At 52.4% G+C, this 23155-nt stretch overlaps 1 protein-coding gene across 3 annotated transcripts in view; it reads right to left on the reverse strand.

The window, feature by feature from the left end:
* DOCK1 (dedicator of cytokinesis 1) overlaps positions 1 to 23155 on the reverse strand; it is a 374752-nt gene that overhangs the window by 302192 nt on the left and 49405 nt on the right. For 2 of the 3 annotated variants that reach the window (XM_053922125.2, XM_053922127.2), the window contains exons 5-13: positions 21148 to 21244; positions 18665 to 18813; positions 15028 to 15163; positions 13999 to 14156; positions 12824 to 12905; positions 12257 to 12392; positions 9421 to 9493; positions 6235 to 6377; positions 2054 to 2179 (exon numbers count right to left, since the gene is read on the reverse strand). In XM_053922125.2, the coding sequence (XP_053778100.1) occupies positions 2054 to 2179; positions 6235 to 6377; positions 9421 to 9493; positions 12257 to 12392; positions 12824 to 12905; positions 13999 to 14156; positions 15028 to 15163; positions 18665 to 18813; positions 21148 to 21244 (1100 nt within the window). The remainder of the gene's footprint in view (positions 1 to 2053; positions 2180 to 6234; positions 6378 to 9420; positions 9494 to 12256; positions 12393 to 12823; positions 12906 to 13998; positions 14157 to 15027; positions 15164 to 18664; positions 18814 to 21147; positions 21245 to 23155) is intronic. The other variant, XM_053922126.2, reaches the window with a different exon arrangement.

Genomic DNA, 23155 nt, shown 5'->3' on the forward strand with positions numbered 1-23155 from the left:
CACAGTCCATGCACCACAGCTCGCTAACATGCTGTGTGTTGCGCTTCCTGCACGGCAGGGCCACGGCACTCAGTCCAGCCCATTGTCGCTGTCGTCCCTATTGATTTACCAGGCAGCGTACACTGTGACCCACAGCGATCCTGAAACTCAGAGGGAGGAGGAGCACGTCCCCGGCCACGCTGAAATCCACAAAGCCGTAACTGTGACAGCACATGGAATGCCCCCCCTCCCCCGCCCCGTCCCTGCAAACACACAGCAGAGCCCTATGGAAGGTGGCTGCGGGGAGGTGGTGTCAATGATGGGCAGTCTGGCCCCCTCTCCTCTGCTCCTTAGCTGCGGGACTCCAAGCTGTGGTGGGGTCTGGATGGGAATCAGTTCAACACCAGTTTGCGGGCTTCTGAGATGCTTAAGTGGAAACACCAGACCAGTCATGTGAGCGCTGACTGTTCGTGCACACCAAAAAGTATCCCACGGATATAAAGGGTAAATAGTAACACGCTTCCCAAGGTCTCGTGAGGATCAAATCCGATTATTAATATGAATGTTATTTGGAAACTGAAAAGTATTAAACAGAAGAGCTTAATCTTGACACGGAATTCCGTTATTGGTTTAATCAGCTGAAAAAGCAACGACTGGGCCCCAGCAATTCTACTACAGTGACAGATAGGAGCAGAGCGGGTGTCAGGGCTGCACATCCACACTCTGCCCCACCTTCCTCCTTCACCCAGGTGTCCGTCCAGATTAATAGGGTGTCCACGCCTCCCTCACGCAACCCTTGCACTCGGGAGCTGACGCTATACTCCACCTGGCCCGTCTCCGCCCAGCTGTCCAGCAGTCCAGTGAGGGCATGGGAACACTGGGTAGAAAGCATGCCCTGTGTTTCAGGGTGCACTGGGGTTTGGGGAGAAGCTGGGAGGAAGCAGGCACTGTCCCCAGAGGAGGAATTCATTATGCAGAGAGGACTGACAGCCGAGCAGAGGGAGCTGCAGAGAGAGGCGGCCCGGGCTCCAGGCACACTCGGAAGCCTGCTCCGTCCCTTCTTCAGTCTCGCAAGCCGACCCGTAAGTACCCTCTGGGGTCGGCCATTTGCATAGGCCCAGTGTTTTCTGTTACTTACACCCTCAAGTCTCATGTTTCAATGGGATTATCATCATTATTCTCATTCTTCAGATGAGAAACCGCAGCTACCAGCGGCCAGGACCCTGCCCATTGCCCCAGTGCCAGGCAGGGGCCGAGGTGGACGCAGAGCACCACGGGGCTCCAGGTCCTGCACTCTCACTCCTGGGGACCACGGGGGTGAGAGCCATCGAACCTAACCCACCACCCCCAAGGGCCTTTAGCAAAGCTGGGAGCTTAACAGGCATGGCTCCCCAAACGTGCTCTGTTCCCACTGACCGTGTTCCAGATGGTTCCAGTGCTGTTCTAGGACCCTAAGGGGAGCCCGGGGCCCCCTGTGAACCTAGGCTGTCGTCATAAAGCCTTCGCCTTAGTCCTAGAGGGAACCAAGCATCTCACCAACCCAGTCCTCAGAACCTGACCACGAACCCCACACCACCTCCAGAGGGCCCCTGCCTCATCACCGGGGACTGAGTGACTGTGTGTCACCCAACCACATGCACTCAGTCCTCCCAGCCAGGGGGCGGGGGTAACAAGGGACCCTGAGGCAGCACAGGGCTGGCTGGCACAGGGACGGCACGTTAACTCCGGCTACTGACAGAAACCCGTCCGGTGTTCTCGGGCCAGGGCTCCGGGCCAGTGCCGCTTTCTCCCTCCTGTGCCTACCCCGGCTCTGTGAGCAGCCACCCCCTGCAGCCCTGCCAGGTCATTATAACCAAGAGAAGCTGCGCCCCTTCGGCCCAACTCAAGACACCTGCCTGTAGAAATGATGCGAAACCAGGCTGCACTGTGCAGCCACTGGCCCCGCCCAGCCCTCTGCTCGCCAGGCTCCCACCGGTCGCCATCTGCGTGGCGCTCTGGGGCCAGCCGGGCAACAACCCCAGACACCGGCTACAGCCACACCACGCTCAGAAACGCGGAAGGACGTAGCTCTTACCGGGCATGATAATCTCCGGGAAGCCCGTCTTCCGGGCCACCGCAGTGGTCCTGTCCACCAAATGGGGAAACTCCTTTCTGATCTGGTGGACATCTCCAGGGAGTAACTTCAGAGTCACCCACAGACCTGGGGAAGCAAAGGGTGCTTGGGTCACGTTTCAGCTCATACGTTTTTAAAAGGAGACATCACAGAGGCAGCCTCGACGAAGGAGCAACGTCTCATTCACAGTGCAGTGCCGTAACAGAAAACACAGTGTGTGACAGCGGTCCCCAACCTTCTTGGCACCGGACCGGGTTCATGGAAGACAATTTTTCCACGGACTGGAGTGGGGGGATGGTCTTGGGATGATCCGGGCGCATTATGTTCAAGCTCACCTCCCGCCATGTGGCCCCTGGTTCCTGACAGGTCAGGAGGTCGGGGGCCCCTGGTGTATGACAAAGACAGGGACCAGAAAAAGGTGGCCGGCCTGGGGGAATCACCTGTGTCTGATTAGTGGGGACTCCAGTCTTGCTCGGGAGGCGCTTCACGGACAGGGGAGCACATCAACGACAGCTGTGCGCCACGCCTGCCCGGGACCAATGGCGCTTTCGAGCAGATGCGCATTTAGCATCACTCAGAAGGCAGCATTTTCCCGGGCGTGGGCTGAAAGGCTATGGCTTCTCATTCTCCCAAGGACAGTGGAGGAGAACTTAGGAGGTAGACCCACAGCCTCACTAACCCACCAAAGTCTCAAACCACTAAGCGACAGCCCAGGTCCCAGAAGGCAGGGAGAGGCGTGCTGAGTTGCGGGCCACCCCTGGGCCAGCCCCACAGGATGGGGACGGCCGCCGCCGGTCCCCACCTCCCAGTGTGGCAGCACAGGAGAACAAGTGTTCTGGCCAGCACTCAGCTCTTCCCCCAACCTGTACGAGAAAGACTTTCAAACCCTCTCAGCGAGATGAAAGGACGCTGCCCCACTCTGCCTCCTCGGAAGGCTGATGGGGAAGCACCTTTTACAGAAAACACTCCCGAGCAGCGATGTGGCGGGACATAACAAGAACAGGGAAGAACACAGCAGGCGCCGGACAAAATCAAAGGCAGGAGATGGAGCAGATGCTCGGCTCCATCAGCCCTTTTCAAGGATGGTCTTTGCGCCCAGGTCGGAGGGCAGGCTGTCGCTGGCAGCTGGCACGTCAGGGGCTCTGTCCCTGAGTCCTCTGGGGCCTGGGCTGCTTGCTCCCTGGTCACTCAGCTATGAGGGACCTGAAGTGCCCATCGGAATATAAAGGCATCTGTCCTCACTCACACTGTCTGTCCAGCTAGTCCTCCTCCAGATACACGCCTCCAGGGAGCCTGGGCGACGCACCAGGGCGCGGCTCAGTGCTGGCACGTGGCAGGGGACAAACGGGGAACCCCAGAGCCACACCCTGACCCTCCGGCTGCCGCGTCTCTGGCAGCTGGCCTGGAAACATCTTTGTGGTCTGCAAAGATCGGCCAGGCTGTGGTTGATAAGGTCCCCAGGCACTGACGACGTTTTGCTCCTTGCCAGCTGGGGAAACCCCCTTCTGCTCCCTCTGACTTATTCAGAAGCATCTAATGAACACCTACTGTGTGCCCAACACACACTGGTACCGCAGACACAGGGCAAATGCTCATTATCACTCACCATATCCCCGCCAGGGACTTGGCTTCTATTTCGTCCTCATTTTTCTGTATCGCATTATTTACTTTTTAAATCATTTTTTATTTTCAATTATAGTTGACATGCAATATTATATTAGTCTCAGGGGTACAGCCCAGTGATCAGACATTTATATAACTTACAAGGCGACTAGCAAAGAACGACAGGTGGGAGCCCCCCCCACCGCCACACTCAGCTCACCAGCCAGGTGCCTGACTGTGTATCCCCACTCACCCAGCAGGTAGGTCCCCTCTCTCTAGTCCATACAAAGTGCCACAAGCTGGTGGCAGCTCCGGACCTGCAGGGCAGGTGAGCAGACAGACCTCTGAATGACTGGACACCTAGCCCCTGGCCCTGCCCTCCAGGAGAGCAAAGCAGGTGATGAAGGGACCCTCACAAAAGGGCAAGGGGAATGGACATGGTGTTGGTCCCTGCTAGGGACACCAGGGTGCAGCTAACTCTCAGGAGTGTGAGTCTCAGCACCCCCTGATGGAACACAGAGCACGGTCGGCCTCTCAGCTCTCCTATGCCTGAAGGCACTCTGCCTGCCCCTGGTATTGGCTCGAGGGCCTCTGGCATCCTGGAATCTGGCCACAGCGCCAGTGGGACCGACAGAGGCTGGCTTTGGGTCCCCTTCCCGAGAAATTTCCCACTGGCCTGACGCCACACCCCGCTTTTCCTGTCTGACTGTAGTAATACAAGTCCCTCGAAACTCTGAGGACTCTGCCGGAGCCAGGACACCCAAGGGAACAGCTGTCATTGGGCCTCCCCACGGCTTTCAAGGAAAGGACAAATCGGGAGGGCTGCGAGAAGATGAGTTCAGGGTCGGCTTCAGATGGCTCTGTCTAGACCGGTCATGTTTCGTTAACATTTTGGGCGGGGGTGTTGTTTTGGCTGCTGTTTGCCAGGGAGGGGGTAGTTCACACCAGGAGAGAGCCAAGGGCCCATCTCTGGCAGAGGATGGGATCCTCAGACTCGATTCGCACTCGCCTTCAAACAACGGGACATAAATCGAGGGAACTCTTTCCTAAGAGCCCACTGGCATGGGCCGCTAGTCAAGGACATAGGCCCACTCACAGAAGCTCCAGCAGTCTATGGGCAGAGTCTACAGCGACTCCGCCCAGACACGGATCACCTTCCCCACCTGTGCTAAAAGCAGCCTCAGCAGGAGGGCTCTGAAGGTGACTTCCCCTCAGGCAGGAGGCAGGGCCTCAGTAAACAGTGGTTTTCTGGCCACTCCTGGTCACCCAAGTGCCAACTGTCACCAGCGGGAGGTGACTGATTCATTGCCTCTGCCAACAGAAGGTCAGCTGCTTGGGAACTTGTCAGCCGGGGATTAAAAATGATGAGTGTTAGATGGGGGAGGGGAGGAACAATTCCCGTGGTCACAACACAGGAGGGGAATGAGGGCCAGATGAAGCTGCTTTCTCAGGGGAGTGGGAGGGGGTGTCCCAGAAAACACCACGTGGCAGCGATTAGGTGACACAGGCAAGGAAACCGAGAGGAGTGCACGTGCAGAGGTGCGTTTTGTCAAATATCTCGGGTTTCTCGAAACAGCCAGTGGACACAACAGCCAGGGGACAGTCCCTGTGTGCTCTTGGAAAGTCAGTCAGCAGATTCACAATGGGCTGGAACGAACAGAGGTCGCTGGGAAAGACTGAGGGGGCAGCAAATCAGCTGCTTCCGGTCTCATCAACTCCAGTTTCCAAACATTTAATTGTGTCCCACTAGGCCTTCTCCTCAAGTCCAGGAGGCTGGCCCTCGGCAGGGCCTACTAATGTGATCGGCAAGAAACCCTCACAACGCTGAACCCAGGCACGCAAGCACACACATTATCCAAGATGGCCATTGATACCATCCTCATCCTCATCCTTATCCTCCTCTTCGCCACCATCATCACCACCATTATCTCTGTCATTATGATCATCAGCACCATACCACCATAATCATCACCATCACCACCATCACCAGCACCACCATCATTCTCAATCTCACCATCATCACCACCCTCCTCCTCATCATCACAAGCACCATCACCAGCAGCACCATCATCATCACCATCAGCATCATCACCATCATTCTCAATCTCACCATCATCACCATCCTCCTCATCATCACCAGCACCAGCACCATCATCACCATCCTCCTCCTCCTCATCACCAGGACCACCATCACCACCATCATCACCACCATTCTCAATCTCACCATCATCACCATCCTCCTCCTCCTCATCACCATCACCACCATCACCACCATTCTCAATCTCACCATCATCACCATCTTCCTCATCATCACCAGCACCATCATCAGCACCATCATCATCACCATCAACATCATCACCATCACCAGCACCACCATCATCACCATCAGCATCATCACCATCACCATCATCACCCTCTTCCTCCTCATCACCACCATCACCACCATCCCAATCATCATCAAACTCAAATGCAAACCGTACCGCACTATCCCAAGTTCATGTAAAAGGACATGTGCAGAAACAAAACAACAGAATACGTACCCTGGCCCTTGTGGTTGACTTCTTTGGCAGCAATGACTTTGTTTATGACAGTCTGGAGGAAGTCATTCTCCCCTGCCACCCTGGGTGAAAAACGGGATGACATGTTCAGCGGCTTGTGTCGAATGGCGTCGTCCAACGCGAGCCTGGAGGGCACGGGACGACCAAGACCACAGGAGACAAAGGGGCACAGAGACCCGGAGGCCACGGTAACAAGGGAACACAAGAGATCATCGTCATCGAGTGCGAGAGAGCCATCGTGAGTGAACGCACGACAAAGGACAGGATAGGCGACAAGAGAGACAGGGAAGAGCATCGATCAGGAAAATGCTGAACCACACAAGAGAAGTAAAGCAAACGAGTCGACCCTGTCCCCAAGGAATACACGGCACCAGACCCACGCTCCACTTCTGCTAGGCAACGAAAACGGGAGCTAACCTGGAGGTACGCGCTTGGGCGGCATCTAATCCCAAGGAAGGTTTATAAACGTTCCTTCAATTTCAGTAATTCCAAACCATAGCTTAGGTTCAGGGGCAGGTTGTGTGAAGGGAAAAAATAATATCAAGAAAAAAAATCCGTCCAACTTCATTTCTTGGGAAGCTTGGGCGGTAACCACTCTGCTCTGAAAGACTATGCACTCGGCGTGGCCTGAAACACTTAATTGTGAAAGGAACGGCCTAGTCTTTGGAGAATACGACCACCATGTCTGGAAAGCGAAATCGTGACACAGTTGTGAATGTGATCATCAGTGTTTTGGGGGCTCATGAATCAGGATCTTTTCATAGAAGCTGCACTAGACAGGAGAATAAATACAAACAAGGCAACATGCGCAGAGAGACGCCATGTAGCACAGCTGAGGACAATATGCAATGAGCGAGGAAATATACGTCACGTATGGACGGTGTAAAATCATTTTCAGAACCAACGACAGGTGTTATCCATCACTTGAGCCCCCATTACTCAAGAGAGCTGAGCATTGTCTTAATTTACTTCCCCAAGTTCAAAGACAGAGAGAGAGAGAGAGATGTAGGCTCTGCTTCCCTTTCCTAAAACTTACCCTGTAATATAATAAATCAGTTTTAATGGACCAAAAAACGGCTTCATCAGCACGGCATTTCCCGGAGAACCGGCTCCATTGCTTACTGTGCTGTTGCAACCATGCTGCCCTTAGTTTCTAACTCTGCGAACAGCGGTCTGTGCGTCAGTCTCCCCTTAATGGGGCAAGGAGCTACTAATGTGGTAAGAGGTGAACCTGTAGTAACAGTCTTGGAAGTGGGTGTTTTGCTAAAAGACAGAAAAAGATGGTGGCAATGTGCCGTCTCTAACGATGCCCCGTCTGCCCCAGTGGCATTCAGGTGAGTGCACCTGAAACTGGACGAAGAACCCTCTTCCCTTGTCCAACAGGTTTTTTTTCCCCCTTGGCTTTTCCCAGAAGACACAGGCAAGGCAACCACACTCGGGCCCCAGGAAACCCGAAGGTGTCCCCCACACGAGAATGGTCGAGAGAGCGGGGCTACATCACTCCTCATGGGCAGAGGAAGCAGCTCCATGGTATCGTTCTATAAAGCTGTATTTCATATTTCACCTCGCTATCTGCCCATGTTCAGAAATGGCATTCCCCCCTTTCACTGAGGAAGCGTCCAGATTCCAAAGAACCGGCTTCCTCTGCAGCGCTTTCTGTGGGGCGTGACCGCGCAGCAGCTCCACCCACGGAGCGAGCGTGCTGCGCAGATGGGAATGGCCTGTCTCGTGGACACATACGGTAGCCGCTGGCCGCGTGTGGTAACGGACACTTCAAATGGGGAAAGTGTGACACAGGCACTCGGTATTTAATGTTAATTTTCACTGCCCGATGAGTGATAGCCCCGGGCGGCTGGTGGCTACGGCACGGAACCGAAAAGTAAGCCCGCAGCACTGAAGCCTCATGAGCCTCTGCCCCCAGGGTGTGCAGTGGTGCGTCCACCGGACTCGCACCTCCGCTGGGTAATGCAGGCTTTTCGGGCGTTCTCGTGCCTGAAACTGCACGACTGTCTGCTGAGCCAGGCGTTGGGATGCCCTCTGACCAATCATCTGCCTCCAAAGCACAGCCTTCTCCTATCACCTAGAAGAAGTGGTCGGTCCCAGACTGGGTCGGCTGGTCCACCAGGCATGGGTTCGTGGTACCAAGGGGAGCGCTCCCCACCCTCCTGCCCAGCCCACCCCTGCCTGGGATCAGACTCCTAGAGCCACCACTTAGCATCCCCAGCCTCCCCCCACTCAGTCCACATGGGAAAACAATGTAAAAACTAAAATTTGTTTCAAGTCTGAGACCACTAAAGCCGAAACAGGGACGAGGGGAAACGAGAGAACACAGGGCGGGTGCTTGGACAGGCCACCCTGCATCACCTTGCCGGGCACTCTGCTAAGACTGCACACCCAGCAGGAGCTGTCTCTGACAAGCGGCCTGGCGCACTCTCAGTTCCCCTCTCGCCACCTGTCGGAGGCGCGGCCGTGCCCGAGTGGCCGCACCGGTCCTCTAGGGGCCCTCTTGCTTTAATCTCCAGGGAAACAAGAGCAATTCTTTCAGCCTTTTCCACAGGATCTACCCTCACATTGGAGCACCAGTCTCACGGGCCCCCTCCGAATGCTGTTCCAGCTCCCCACACCCCACTACAGACTGCGCGCCCAGCGAGGCAAGCCCTTCCACCCGCGGGCACAGACGCAGCCCGCCCTCAGCAACCACCGAGGCAGAAAAATCTGCAGCCTGAGTATCGGCTTGAAAGCATTATCTCTCTCTGTACAAAAGAATTCATCATTATTTCGTTCAGTTTGCTATTTTAAAAGCAGCAACCTCCTGTGATAAATCTGAAAGTACTGTATTTTGAAAACGTGAATCGCTGCTGGAATAAATCAATTATGTAAAGAAACATTCACGCTCAGAGCTGAGTTGTAATTCTGCGTGTCCTGCGTGACAAGAGATTCTGGGGTCACACTTAAAATAGTCCACTAGCGAGATCAAACCGTAACCCAGGCTTCTTTCATGGCTACAAAAATCTCAGGAGCTACAGTGACTAAACTGATTTTTCACTATCTTAAAATAACCTATCCCTATTTGCGCTGAATTTATAAACTTAATTATGGAGGTAACCATTACAAACATGTGTTTTCCACATTACATCTGGTTAAGGACGTGGATCGCTCCATACTTACGGTTGAAAGGGAATGAAATGCTGTTTATCTTCATCGTCTACTTTTCCATTTATTATATCTGTTACATCCATCACTGAGAATAAGAAAGAACAAAGATTGTGGTGTTGAAATGCTATAATCAGAGAGAACAAACAAACAAACAAAGGAACTTCAGAATGTCTTCTGACAAACAACAGCACAAACCGCACGGTGGAATTTTCTTATATTCAAGTAAACCGTTTCCCGGTTTGAAAGACAAGTTCAGTTCTCTGAAAACACTGGCCCAGATGGGGCTGGGGCTCGAACGGCAGAATTCCATTTCATAAATTCCTCTGCCTCTTATCCAATTGGCCGCCTAGAGCTGCACTTTCCAAGAGACCTCCGTGCTATGGAGAACAGCAAGCACCTAAAATGTGGCAAGTGTGATGGAGGAGCTGAATTGTTACTTTGATTTCCTGTTACTCTGATTCCATGTGGCTACTTTGCCAAGTGTGGCAGGAGCAGGAGGAACTAGGGAAATAGAGCTGTTACATCACGGTGTTTATAGTCCGGTGAGGTAGGCGAGGAAGCTCCACAGTCATGTACGTATAGAGGGGTAAGGTTAAGTCCAGTGACGGAAAGATTCATAGAGCTAGGGGCACAGAGGAGGTACCTAAGCCAGCCTGTGTTAGAAGTGGGGCTCACAGAAAACTTCTGATAGGAAAGGATGCTTTGAATTGACTTTTTTCTTTATAAAAAAATTAAATAAATGCACAGATAATATAGTTCAATGAATTTTGAAAAATGCATATATCCATGTAAGCACCACCCTAATCAAAATATAAATCATTCCCATCACCCACACAAAAGCGTCAACCTGTGCAAGCTGAGAGGTTCTCCTTTGAACCAAAAGGCAGGGAAAGCTACTGGCCTCTGGCCCGGGTGCCATCGGGGTTCAGGGAAACCTCTGTACTCACAGGAACTTACACTTTACTGGTCCCTAACAACCAAAAATTTATAGCCTCAGTGTGGGAAAGACGTCCAACTTACACACACTGCCACAGATTTCTCTGCCCACCTAAGGGAAGCCCAAGACCTCGGCGGGAAAAATATAATGTCTTCAAAGCCGCCATAGAGATGGGAAAGAGAGAAAGGAGTCTTGAAAAACTACAGGTGTTTCAACGATAAGATCAGATTATACATAAAGGAAACTACAGGGCCTGAAAAGGAGAGGTGCGATGCTAAAGTCTATATTCAAGAAATAAGGAAAGAAAATGTGCAAGAATTTCCTGAGCTCAGAAGGGCAGCGCCCCAACCCCCCCCCCCCCCGGCAAACGTCACTCCTGTGGGAGTCTGGGGCGGGGGAGGGGGGGTCAGCCCACTGAAGTCTGTGCTGCTTTCTCATCGTGCCGATTTCGCTGACATTATCTGTATTTTGCCGTGTGTGATGCACACTTTTTTGTCCAAATTGTTGAGGGAAAAATAAGGATGCGCATCGTACACAGGTAGTACCTGAAATACCTGTACCTGTTCTTGTGTTTTGTAATTATCCATTACACAGAATTTCTTCTACCACAATATGTTCAAAAATAAATGCTAAAATTCCTTTATAATACAAAAACACAAGTATCTCAATATAAATAAATAAATGAATTAAAAAATTAAAACAAAAGATTTTTTCCTGAAAGTTTGGGCCAAAACCGTGGGTGTGCAGTATACACAGGAACACATTATACACAGCAAAATACGGTGATCCTTATGACATAGTGAGCCATTTCTCTGAATCATTCATTTCAACGATTGGGTATGTTTTCCCAGAAAACTCCAGGCAGAGCACAGAGGACTCTCTGGCCAGCGAAAACTCTGTATGATACTGTAACGGGGAGCGTAAGTCACTCTGTATCTGTCAAAACCCACAGACAGGCAACGCCGACAGCAACAGTGAGCCCCAATGTAACCTATGGACAGTGAGGGTCCATCAACAGTAACTAACGCGTCTTCCGGTGGGGGCTGTGGGGGTGGCTCTGTGTGTGGGTGCAGGGGGAGGGTGGAAACACTCTGGAATCTCCGTAATCTCCGCTGAATGTTCCTAGGAACCTAAAACTGTTCTAAAGATGAGTCTGTTTAAAAGTAGTTAAAAAACAACAACAAAACAAAACTAAGCCCCAAGTTTCCTGGTCACACAGGTGGGGAACACCTTCCACAGCTGGTCATTCGAGCCCCCCAGCGGCAGACAAGAAAGGAAGAACTCTCCCCACACCCACAAGCACGTAAACCCCAAGGCCCACAGGCAGGACCAGAGTAGAGCGAGGGCTGTGCAGTGAAACTCCTCGGCTGCCTTCACACACCGAGGGCACAGCGCCTCCCAAAAGGGTGACCGCGAGTGACACGGGACGAGGTCAGCGAATGAGAGCTCTGGGAGCATTGCCCCGCTCTCCTCCAGAGATGACTAGTTCCTCCTTTTTCCTGGTTTGTCACCCGACAAAAGAGAACAGAGTGCAAGTATGGAGACTGGACAGCCCCGTGTGTTGAGGGAACTGCGTCCTCCTCTGCCTGTGGACCACGCGGGGCGAATTCACTCCTAAATCAATCCATGAGCAAGCCCAGAACGCCTGACCACCACCAGCGGCTGGCTTCCTCCGGGCTGAGAATGTGGCTTGGGGCCCGCCCAGGAGAGGTGACTGCTAGAAAGCCCAACAAACGATCCCCCTCCGGGACTTGGGCTGCCTCCCGAGCAGCAGCGGGACTGGCCACCACCCACGAGAGGACGGACAGATTCTTTCTCTGCCACAGAAAAGCTGACAAATTGGAGGCTCAGCAGCAGCTCTGCTCTGCGTGAAGGTGATGGAACCCCCAAGGAAAAGGAGATGCGGGTTACCGGCCACCCCGAAAGGCCGCCGCAGGCCCGAGGTCAGTTTCCTCGTGTTGTTGTCCCGCAGCTCCATGCGACCCACGCGGACGATCTGGCAGACAAAGCTGATCTTCTCCCTTTTCAGGTCTTTGCTCCCGAGGTCCTAGGAGTACAAATTTCCATAAGTCATTTAGGAGCACCATCACTCAACGCAGGTTCCGTGGAAACAGACAGTCAAGGGTGCACAGAGGCTCACTCTCTGACCACTGCTAGCATTTTAATGAGTTGTCTGTCCCCATGTCAAAAAGGACCTGGGTAGCAACAGTCAACTAACGTTAAGCAAACTGAGACGCAAACTTAAGAGATGTGTTCATGGGAATGCGGTACATCTTTGTTCTGGGGACCCTAAGGGAAGCCAGAGACCCAGGAGAATTCTGGGGAGGGTGTCATTATTACTAGATGACCGTGCAGGATAGGCATCCCGGTAAGCCACCCTCTCAAGTGTGGTGAGAGGTCAGGCGTGGGGGGAGGGGTCATTAAAAACTGCCGTGAGAAAGGTGAGCAAGTCTCTCCAACATCTCTGGGTGCACTTACAGTAAAAACAGCCCGCAGGTTGTGTAATCTGTCTATGTCTTTAGGCAATCCTGAGCTGGACCAGCGGACCAGGTAGTTTTCACTTGGAAAAGAAAGAAAAGGAAGTTAATTTCTCCACTGTCACAGGACACCGGACATATATCCACACTGACTAACAATCAATACCAGCGAGGCCCTCTGCTCGAGTTCAGAAACATCAACGCCGCCAAACGCAGCGCTCCCCCGTTAACACAGGCGACAGGCCGCCCGAGGTGGGATTCGAGCCTGCCTGGGCGAAATCCGTGGGAGGTTTTGATGTCTACGGCTATGATTTCAACGGAAGTTCGTGACAATGGCTTTGCAATAGTGGTGGTTTTTAAAGCATATTCGTTGACTGTAGTCGAAACTTCCCCATTCATTCCTCTGTTGTAACAAATAAACACTGTGTGCTTCAGGGCCTGACTAGCCAAATATGACCTAAAGATACAAACAGAGTCCAATGTCAAGAAGAAATAAAGCCCTAACCAAAAGTGAGAATGACATTCACCCACTCGTTCTGTTTTCCGTCACGTACTTGTTACATTTTGAGTGATACAAGTGAGGACACTGGAGTCATAGACACACACCTCACACACAACTTGAACCCTCATCTTTCCAACTGGGCAAAGAGAAAGTCACCCTGAGGGACAACAGCAAAACATGGGGAAGAGACTCCCTCATCAGAAATAACAGAGAGGACTCATCACAGCTGATTCGACGGACATTCACTGAGAGCCCCGACGTGGCAGGCACCAGGGTAGACCCTGTATCCCTCCACCGTCTTCAAGAAACAACATAGGTCAAACGTCCAGAAGCGGCATTCACAGGGAACAAGTTTAAGGGAAGAGTGATATTTGGGGAACTGGATATGTAAAATCCTAGGAACACAGGAAGCGAAGTATTGCTGCAACCTTTAGTGGCTACGTCCTTAAAACTCTCCAATCAAATTCCCTGGTACACGAGAAAGCTGACCCTGCCCAGAGCCTGAGCTACCTGCCACCACACCGTCCTGACAGCTCAGCTGTGTTGGGGGGATCTGGCCAGGGAATCCCCCCGCCCCAAGGCTCTCTGTTGGAGTGACACTTTGTGAGGGCTCTGATGCCGGTGCCCCAACACCGACCAAAGTGAACAGGCAGCAGCTGGGGAACATCACTGACCTGATGAACTTGGACTCCACAGGGTCATACAGAGACATGAGCACTTCCGCATCCTCTCCGATTTTACAGACCACGTTTTTGAGGTTGACAAACAAGGCCAGAGAAGGGGTGGCGGCAAATTTAGCCTGTCTGTTAATGTCCACGTTCTGCTTTTGAGACTGTAGGGGGAAGTACAATAGAAAGCTGGCATCAGGGACACCCATCGCTAGCCCTTGCTGTGTTCAGCCCCTGCAGAAGAGAAAGGCATGAGGCACCTGCTGGCACGACGCGGCAAAGCCACTCATGCAGTCACTTCCTGGTCCCCGCTTCAAGGTCTCAAAACATGCTTGCGGCCAACTGGAAATAAGAACACCCTGTGCGATGGCCACGCCCACCCCGGGCACACTGCGTACTGCCTTCAGAGCTCCACAAGGTCCAAGGGTCCCACCCCTGAATCAGAACGGTGATTACGCGTGGAGCCGTCTGTTTAATTTGGGTTCTCCCAGGAGACGAATAACCCTCTGAGTACACCTCTGTCTCCCTCAGTGCCCGGCACACAGCAGGTGCGCAACACTCGCAGGATGAATGGACAACAAGTCGGCTCCTCGATTTCTCAGTGTCTGCTCTGCACAAGCCCCCATGGACGGCCACAGGAGGTGTAAAAGATCAGTAAGACGTGTGCCCGGCCCTCATCAAGCTGAGACGACGTCCCCCCCGACTCGCGTCCCCCCCGACTCACGTCCAAGAGGATGCACAGAATGCAGTGTCGTTTCCCACGAGATGAGGACACAAAGTCAGTGCCTCCTCCAGTAAAACCTGCCTCCTGATACGCCCCACACCCCACGAGGGACAAAACCCTGCCAGGCCATCAGCAACAGGTTTCGCCGCCAGGCTCCACACCCTCCGTCACCGCGTGAAATGTGCCGTATGGAGGGGCCTGTGCAGGCCCTTTTCGGTGCCGATTCCGGGCTTCACTGATGATGCCGGCCCGGTGCTGGGAAAGCGCTCCCAGACACAAATGGCCCAGTACGGACAGCTGAACGTGCTCACCTTCTCTTCCTGCAACCTCTCCTCCACCTGTTTCGAAGCCACTTCGTGAGCTCTGAACAGGCTGATTGTGCTGGTCAGTTCCGGGTCCAGGATGTTCCCATCTTCGTCCCTCACCACTAAGTCCAAATCGAGAATTCTAGAATGACAAAAATTCAGAACTTCGGGGGCCCAAACCAAGGGCATTGAATTTTCTAACACAACTTTAGTCCCACCAACCAAGCAGAGGAAAACATCACAGAAAGCTGGGGTCACCCACAAATATTTTAGGGGACATAATTCTGCAAGGTCATTTTCTTTAACTGAAAACATATTCCTTTGGAATTAAAAAAAAAAGTAGCAGAATAAAGTCCACGTGAAGTGTATGTTATTAATCACTATGCGAACACTGTGAATGGTTTAGAGCACACACATGCTATTATATTCTGGTAGGTTCCACCACACAGCCTTCCTTCTACCTAGAGTCAGCTCTAATCCCTGAATGAGCCCGTCAGAAAATTTTCGATGAGGACATTGTGTTTCAACACCAAACATATGGATGTTACCCACAGTAACATTAAGCAACTTTCTGGCCAGATGGTTAAATACAGTAGCCAACTGAAAACATGAGCAGCATCTGGCTAATAAAGCTACCCATCTCTACCTGGAAATGTTTGTTGGCAAATTCTCTCCGTTTTCCCTAATCCAACCAAATCGGTGATTTTTACCGTCATTGTTATTTAAGGAAAAACGAAGGCAATTATGTAAAGAACGGAAGCCAAGAGGTGGGCGACAGTTGTGGTGTGTCTGGTGTTCTTTCTAGTAAGACAGGAAGATCTGAAACACAGATGCCTTACACTTGGCCTTGGGGATTTTCTGCCTGCTGGTAACACGTCTACAGAAGCAGAAATTTTTTTTTTTTAACCCTACGGCATAGGAAAGTCTGTCTAAAGACAGACAAATGTCGATTATGGAGGGCCTTCAGGAAGCACAAGACCCAGAGGAACACTGACTCAGCGGTAGAGACTCCATCCAAACGATGTCCACACGCTCTGAAGGTCGCCCCAGGGCTGGATAGGAGTCTCACACCGTGCCCGACGGGCTTCGCTCTGAGAGTTATGCTGGCCCTGCTGCACTGTTTGGAAGGCAACCACAGAGACCTCCTTTTTCCCTTGATTATCTATTAAGCACATTCACCGAGGGTGAGACACACCAATGGGGCCTGTGAGCAACAAGAGAGTGAACAGGCTTTTAAGCAAATAATCAGAGGCCTCTCGCCCTGCGTGAAAACAGCCTCCGTAGCTACTCTGTAGCTGCAATGATTGCGGGGTGCCTCAAGAGGAACAGAAAGACATTAAAAAGAAGAAGAAGAAAAGAGCCCTTTAGGCTCTCATTAACTGTCTTTGCAACATGTTTCCCAAATGTTACTGCTTATCCCAGCCCTGAATTGAATGTGCCCCTGGGCAGTTAGTGCTGCTGTGGGCGGGGTCAGTTTAGTGTGGGCGGAGTCCAGACTAATGTGGGTGGGGAGGGGATCCATCCTGGCGTGGGCAGAGCTACAAAGCACCTGGCTTAGGACTGGCAAGAAGGTCCTGGCCAATAATGCTGTCCACACAGCACCAGCATCCAGAGGAGCAGCCCCAGGCCACAGGCCCACAGGCTGTCTACAGCCTGCCATGTCCTCAGGAGGAAACCTAAAGTCAGAGAAACATCTAGAAGAGCCCAGACCCTGGATCCTGAGCCAGAACCCTCTCAAGGCAGAACCCACACTCTTTCCAGAATGCCACAGGCAACATCACAGGAAGGGGCCTGTCCTGCACCTGTCCAGGGGCCTGTCTTCCTCATGCCAACCCTTCCTCATGCTGTCCTGTGCCCAGGGGTGCTGAACCCGGAAGGAGCCTCCACTGCGTTGGCGCATCTCAGCCAGAACAGCCGAGCACAACAGCCTAACACCATGGGAGGCCAAGTCCATGGGCAGCTACAGCCCCGGTGCGGAAAGGAGGGTGGAAATGCCCGAGAAAGCACGTGCAAAACCGGATGTGGACTACGTATGTGCATTTTGCTAGAGCGATGGCCCTTGGCTTTAATCAAATGACTTTTCTCAAATGTCTCCCAGAAACCATTTTACACTCAACCTCGCAACACTGTGATCTTTTACTTTGTGTTATTTTTTCTGAAGGAACTAGAAAGATGTGCAGAGCACTGGTCTACAAGAAATTACAGCGTACACCTGAGTTCCTCGGGCAAAACGCTGCCTTATTAAGGACTGTGTTTCCTATCAGAGTAGTAAATTACATTTGGAAGCACTTCCTTTCTTAACCGGATTGTTCCATGACATAATGTACTTTGGTGGCATCCTGCAACCAAATTAAGCAGGTGGCTTCTGAACCCAAGTTCAAAATACAATACTCTCACAGAAAATAAAATCAAAGCCCCCAAAAGTTGGTTTCTTTGGGCAGCTGGTCATGAAGTGGGTTTGACTGCGGCACTCTCAAATATGCTATCCCCAGAACCTACAGATTCCTGGGAAAACAAACAAAAACCTTCTCCTGCAGCCTTTCTAATCCAAGGACTACAGGGATGGGACGGATAATGTGGCTTTTAGACCCCTTTCACACCTGAAAGTATGAATGACCAGAAAACAAAAGGACGTCCTAATTCTGACGATACAGACAGGTCCTTTATTTAGCATACCGTGAATAATGAGGGACAAACCTCCCCTCGCCTCCGAGTGTGTGTCCTAATGTGTAAAATCGGGGGCTGGGCCACCCCTGAAGCCTCCCCAGCTGGTGCCCATCATAGTGCAACTCTAGCTTTGAAGCCTGAGATGTCCAGCCCATGTCCCAGGCAGTGGAAATCAGATTTGTAAGAAGTGGGTCTCAGAGCCTGCATTTTATAAGCTCTCCAAGTGATGGTGACCAGATCCTATGTAAGGCTTCCTGAAGCTCTGACCAACCAAAGCGTCCTTCAGCGGGGAAGGCACGGACTCACTCCGGTCCGAGACCCCGCGGAATCAGGCTGCAGCAGCTCAGTTCCGTTCTGGACCAGACATCAAAAGCTCCCGGTGGAGAGAACCTGCAGCTCTGGGGGGGGAGGGAGCACACCGCACCAAGGGCGTTCTAGCGCGGCTGGGTGGAGGCTGGCCAGAGGTGGGAACTTGTGCCCACACTCACACAAAGAGAACTCTCTGTTGTTTCTCTGAGATTCATACTTAGCGGGCTCTATTGCCATTTGCAAAATCCGGCAGTGCTATACCGGTGACACGTTTAAAGGGAACCTTTGGTGTCCCTTTCAACTCTGAGCACTCTTTCCCACAGAAAGAAACCAAGCACTTATTACTGCACGAAGTACCCCCAGGCCTGACCTCCAGGTCAAAAACTGCACAGAAAAACTGCTTCTTGTTGGGGCGTCATTGTGGGAGGGACAGGCTACCCTAACCCCAAGTTCTTGAAGAGAAGAACAGGTTTCACCTATGACTCAGAAAACTCCTGATTTTCGAGATGCAATAGAAAATCCCTCCTTTTCAAAAGGAAAACCATGCACCACTTGGATACTGGAAGTGCGGTTTTATCATAAAATATGACGTTAGTCTCCTCAAGGCCTACGCCGATGTTACTATACGGAATAGCTAAACACGAAATCATCTCTGAAATAAACAAACCTGTTTCCGTAGTCAATTTTGGCGGTGACCTTCTTCTTCAGCTCCTTGAGCTCGTCCTGCGGCAGAGTCCCAGACAGGATTTGCGACCGCCACTCGATGAGGTCGCAGATCATGCGCCGCACGCTCCGGAACATCTCCCTGTTGTCGTGCTGAGCGGGGGGACAGAGAAGCCCGGTTCAGCGCGCTGGGTGTGAGGCAGCGCCGTGGACTCTGCTCTCCACACACACGTGCTTTACAGGACAGAATGCAATTCGTGTCAAGTTACACGTCCTGTGGGATTTGGTTCCTACCAGACACTGCAAGAAGAAAAGGCTAAAAAGTAAAGTGTGATCCTCAGTATTGCCTCCAGCATTCCTGACTGTGGACCGCTGGACCCAGAGGCTGACCAGAGCGGGGTCTGGACTGAGAGTCTCAAAGCCAGCCCATGGGAGTGACCGGCCCCAGAGGGGCAGCCACGGACTCTCCCTCGGAATCAGTCGGAGCGAGAACACCTCGCCTACCCAGTCTTCAGAGTCCCTGCACACACAGTGAAGCCGACCCTGGGGCCTCGCTGTCCCTGGCGCTAGAGAGGACAGGGCGGCAGACCCCCAGCACAGGGTGGGTCACGCAGCACAGGCGGAGAGGCTCCTGTAAGAAGCCAGATCTGAATCTCCAAGCTCTGGGCGTGTCGTTGCTGAAAGGAAAGCGCAGATAAGATGCAAAATTCACACTTCTTGTCACTTCCTACCTACTTCAAGGGCACTCGTGGGAGAAAGAAAAGCACCAGTTTTGCAACTGCAAAAGGACAACTCATCAAGGAAACTAGGGACAATCCAAAGGAAAAGTGACCCGGCAGCTCTTTCCGTGGAAAGAGATCTAGGTGAAAACTGAGTTGGTAAAATTCTGAACATATGGTCCCTATAAAAAATTAAAGTGTGCTCATTGTTACTTGTTAAAATAAGTTCTCCTGTAGGTAGCTGAACCTCACACCCCACTGTGTCTGGTGTTTGACCTTCTTTCTGGGAATCTGTAGGATTCCCCACCACCCCTGCGTCATGTAACACCCTAACAGACTATTTTACATCCCACCAACTCTTCTTGATAGTATTTTCCTGATTTTAGTTTATTAAGTGAAAACTAAATGGTCAAAATCAATGCCCTATTGAAAAATTATTTCCCCCTTATTCTAATTCTCCTTGTCCACTTTTCTAAAGTCTTATCAAATATCTAAACCCCTTAATGTTTTGCTAACTTGTCCACAACAACACAGTGGAGCAAACACAAAATGATAACAAAGACTGTGCAGAGAAACATTCTAAGCATTTCTCTCTGACTTTGCACACGCCCACCAGGGTAGGCCTGTAAAAGGCAAACGTGAGTTTTTAAGGAGGAGACGCAGGGGGTCAGCAGGAGCGGCTACGTCAGGGCTGTCTGCCTGAAGCCGCGTCCACTCACGTATTAGCATCAACTCCTGTTTGTTTTGCGGCCGTATTTTTTGTTTAAAAATTGCTAAGTCAAACACACAACACCGACTACAAAATTGCTCGGATTTACACAAAGCATTCATAGCTAACTTTACGCTTTTAGGTTTTTGAGAACATTTGATGAACAATTACTGCAACTGCTTATTACTGTGCATTTATGGGAAACCACTGTATGATTAGAAGCAGCAAGCGGCCGGGGAGCAGCTGTGGGACGTCAGGAAGTTTTCTCCGTTCCGGAGAAACCGAGCGGCGATGGGCTGGCACAGCCCGGCTTTTGCATGGATGACATTAGCATATGAGAAGAATCAGCCGTTCGAATAGAAATGCGGGCTAACAAAGGGAATCTTCTGCAAATATGAATTTATGTGCAAGGACAGGCCCTGAGGGAATAGGACCAGATAGAGGTCACAGCCACCACCTCCCTGAAGGAACGAGACTTCTTCCCCACGCAGAACCGGGCACCTGTGCACACGTCACCCCCCGCCTCTGACGAACACGCTTCGTTCGCTCTAGAAGGCTGTGCAGTTTTTCTGAAGTGACAAGGGGCAGCACCTACAGGCAGGCAATGGCCAAAATAAATAACAAACAGAGACCATCTTCTACCAACCCATAAATAAGCACCTACTTCAATTTAAAAGCAGATTTTTGCTTTCAAGGTCAAAATAGAAACTTGAGAGGGTAGATCCAGGCTGATTGACTAATCCTGTCTCTGGAACCAAAGCAGCCCCGTTCCCTTTCGAACACAAGGAAGGAAAGACCCGTGACCCCGCCCCTTACAGCCACTTGACTGCTGCGAGCACAGTTGCACCCCAACACAGAGCTGGTCAAAGGGCCCACGACCCCCCGAGGTTGACAGTATTTTCACGACCCCCACGCCGCGTTGCTTTGCCCTTTCTGAGTATCGCCGGTCCCGGAGGTCTGCTTTTGGGGCTCCCAGGGAAAGCAAAGCCCCCACTGGGACAGCAAAGGTCCAGAAAGACCACCGTCAGTGTTTCAGCTCCGATCGCACCCCGTTCTCACCACGTAGAGCTGCCTCCAGATGGCGGACCACTCACGCAGCGTCGTGGTGACCTCCTGAATGAGCGGCAGGTCACCCGGGATGACCGTTTCATGTTGCCTGGGGAAGAGGGAGGGAAGGGCAGCTCAGTCCACGGCTTCTGAACCTCTGCGACATGCACCCTGTAAGTCCCAAACCTGGGCCACAGCGATAAATACTTCAGCAGATGGGGAGAAAACACACAAATCAGGCTGTATGCACACACACGCATGCCTACACCTCTAAGAGCAACAGGCAACGTTTGTACAAAGCCTGAGAATGTTTGTCCGTTGCCCTGCGCGTAAGCTGTCCACCTCCGACACCCAGCCAAGACGAAGGAGGCCAACGATAGCCCATCAGAAGTCTCCAGAACGGCAAGGTCTGGGCAGTGGAAACTCCCCCCCAGCGTGAGCACCTGTCTGCCTTACACGTGCCCTAAATTACAACCAATCTGCACGGCATTAAAATGCAGGTTTGGGTGAAGAGGCTTTTTGCATCTCAGTCATGCGTAACACTCATTAGATGATAATGCCGAAGCAGTTACCCGTGACAGGCTCTGAGCGAAGGCACTGCCTTCAAATGTCCATAGGTGCCCATCTGATCCCAAGCTCTGATCATCCTCCTCCTCGCCTGTCTCTGCCCCAGCGGTTAACCCTCGACTTAGTCTTAACTCACTGGGCAGGTGTGCGTTGTGTTTCACCAAGTCTACCCGTGTTCTTGTTGCGCTCTGGGTCGGGCAGTGCCCTACGCAGAACTCCCAGTCCTGGGGGCTGCGGGAGAGACTGAGTTTGTGGCTTGTGATGTGAGCCCACCGGGCCCCAGAGATCCTGAAGAGACCCCGCGTCCTGAACAGACGAGACTCCAACAGCACATGACGCATGGGGACCCACCTGCACTTCCTGATTTGTGCAGGGCCCAGCCCTGTATGAGGGCAGGACCCCGACTTCAGCTGAGCACTGGGGTTCAGGCCTGCAAAGGCTTCCTTTTGGAAGGTGGGGGCCCCCAGAGGGAGAAACGATGGAGTCCCTGAGACAAAGTCACTCTGCAGAGTGGTCTGGTCACAAGTCCCGAGGGAGCAGGAGGGACCCGGTGCCTGAGGGAGGGGCGCTTACGAGAGCACCCCCCACAAAATGGCACTTATGAGTTAACCTTGGCTGGGACGTCTTCAGCGCCTGACGGGACGTGACTGTTAAAAGGGGCCTGCCTAGTCTGTGTCCACGTTTCCCAGCAGGGATGCCAGTGAAACCGCAGCGCGTGACACCCTGCAGAGCCCCTCGCAAAGTCTCAGGGGGCTTTCTCCCCACTCACAGGACGAGTGCAGTCGTCAGCACGGGAGGGGAGGGCGGGGGGCAAGGGGGCTCTCATCTCACAGGTCCTGAGTCCCACACTGAGTGCAGTGGGCTCTTCCCACCAGCTCTTCAGACTCAGGCTGGTTCCCAAAACACGGAGGGGCCTCCCTGGGGGTGCCGTGTCCTGTTCTCAGGGCCACAGCCTTCTCCCCTTCTCCCTTCTGATCGGCCTGCTCTGTCCCTTGGACTAAGGTGTCAGCTGGTTCTAAGGTATTTAATATGGCTGTGCTGTGTTATCTTTGTAACGACCTTGTTACCTGCGGGGGCCAGCGACACACAAACCCAGCAACACCTGCCACGTAGGGCCTTAGACGAGACCGAGGGGAAGGACCGAGTGGGGCGCCCAGAGGAAGTGTGGGACGTTGTGCTCGGTCCATGGTGGTGACTCATGTTACCTGGCTCTGTGTGATGGAGCTAGACCTCAGGGGACAGTAGGGGCTGGAGGTCCTCATCTAAGTGTCCCCTATAGAGCAGGCACAGCTGACGTTTTGAGAACCACAGAGGCCGTCTCAAAGGCAAGGGCAACAAAGAAGGAGCCAAGGAGGGCAGGCTGAGAGTAGCGGGCCCAGGGACCGGGAAGGGCAGCGATAGACACAGGGAAAGAAAGTGTCACACAAACGAGGGGCTTTAAGTGACGTGGAGC

The sequence above is a fragment of the Desmodus rotundus genome, chromosome 4, assembly GCF_022682495.2.
Source record: "Desmodus rotundus isolate HL8 chromosome 4, HLdesRot8A.1, whole genome shotgun sequence".
Lineage (NCBI taxonomy): Eukaryota > Metazoa > Chordata > Mammalia > Chiroptera > Phyllostomidae > Desmodus > Desmodus rotundus.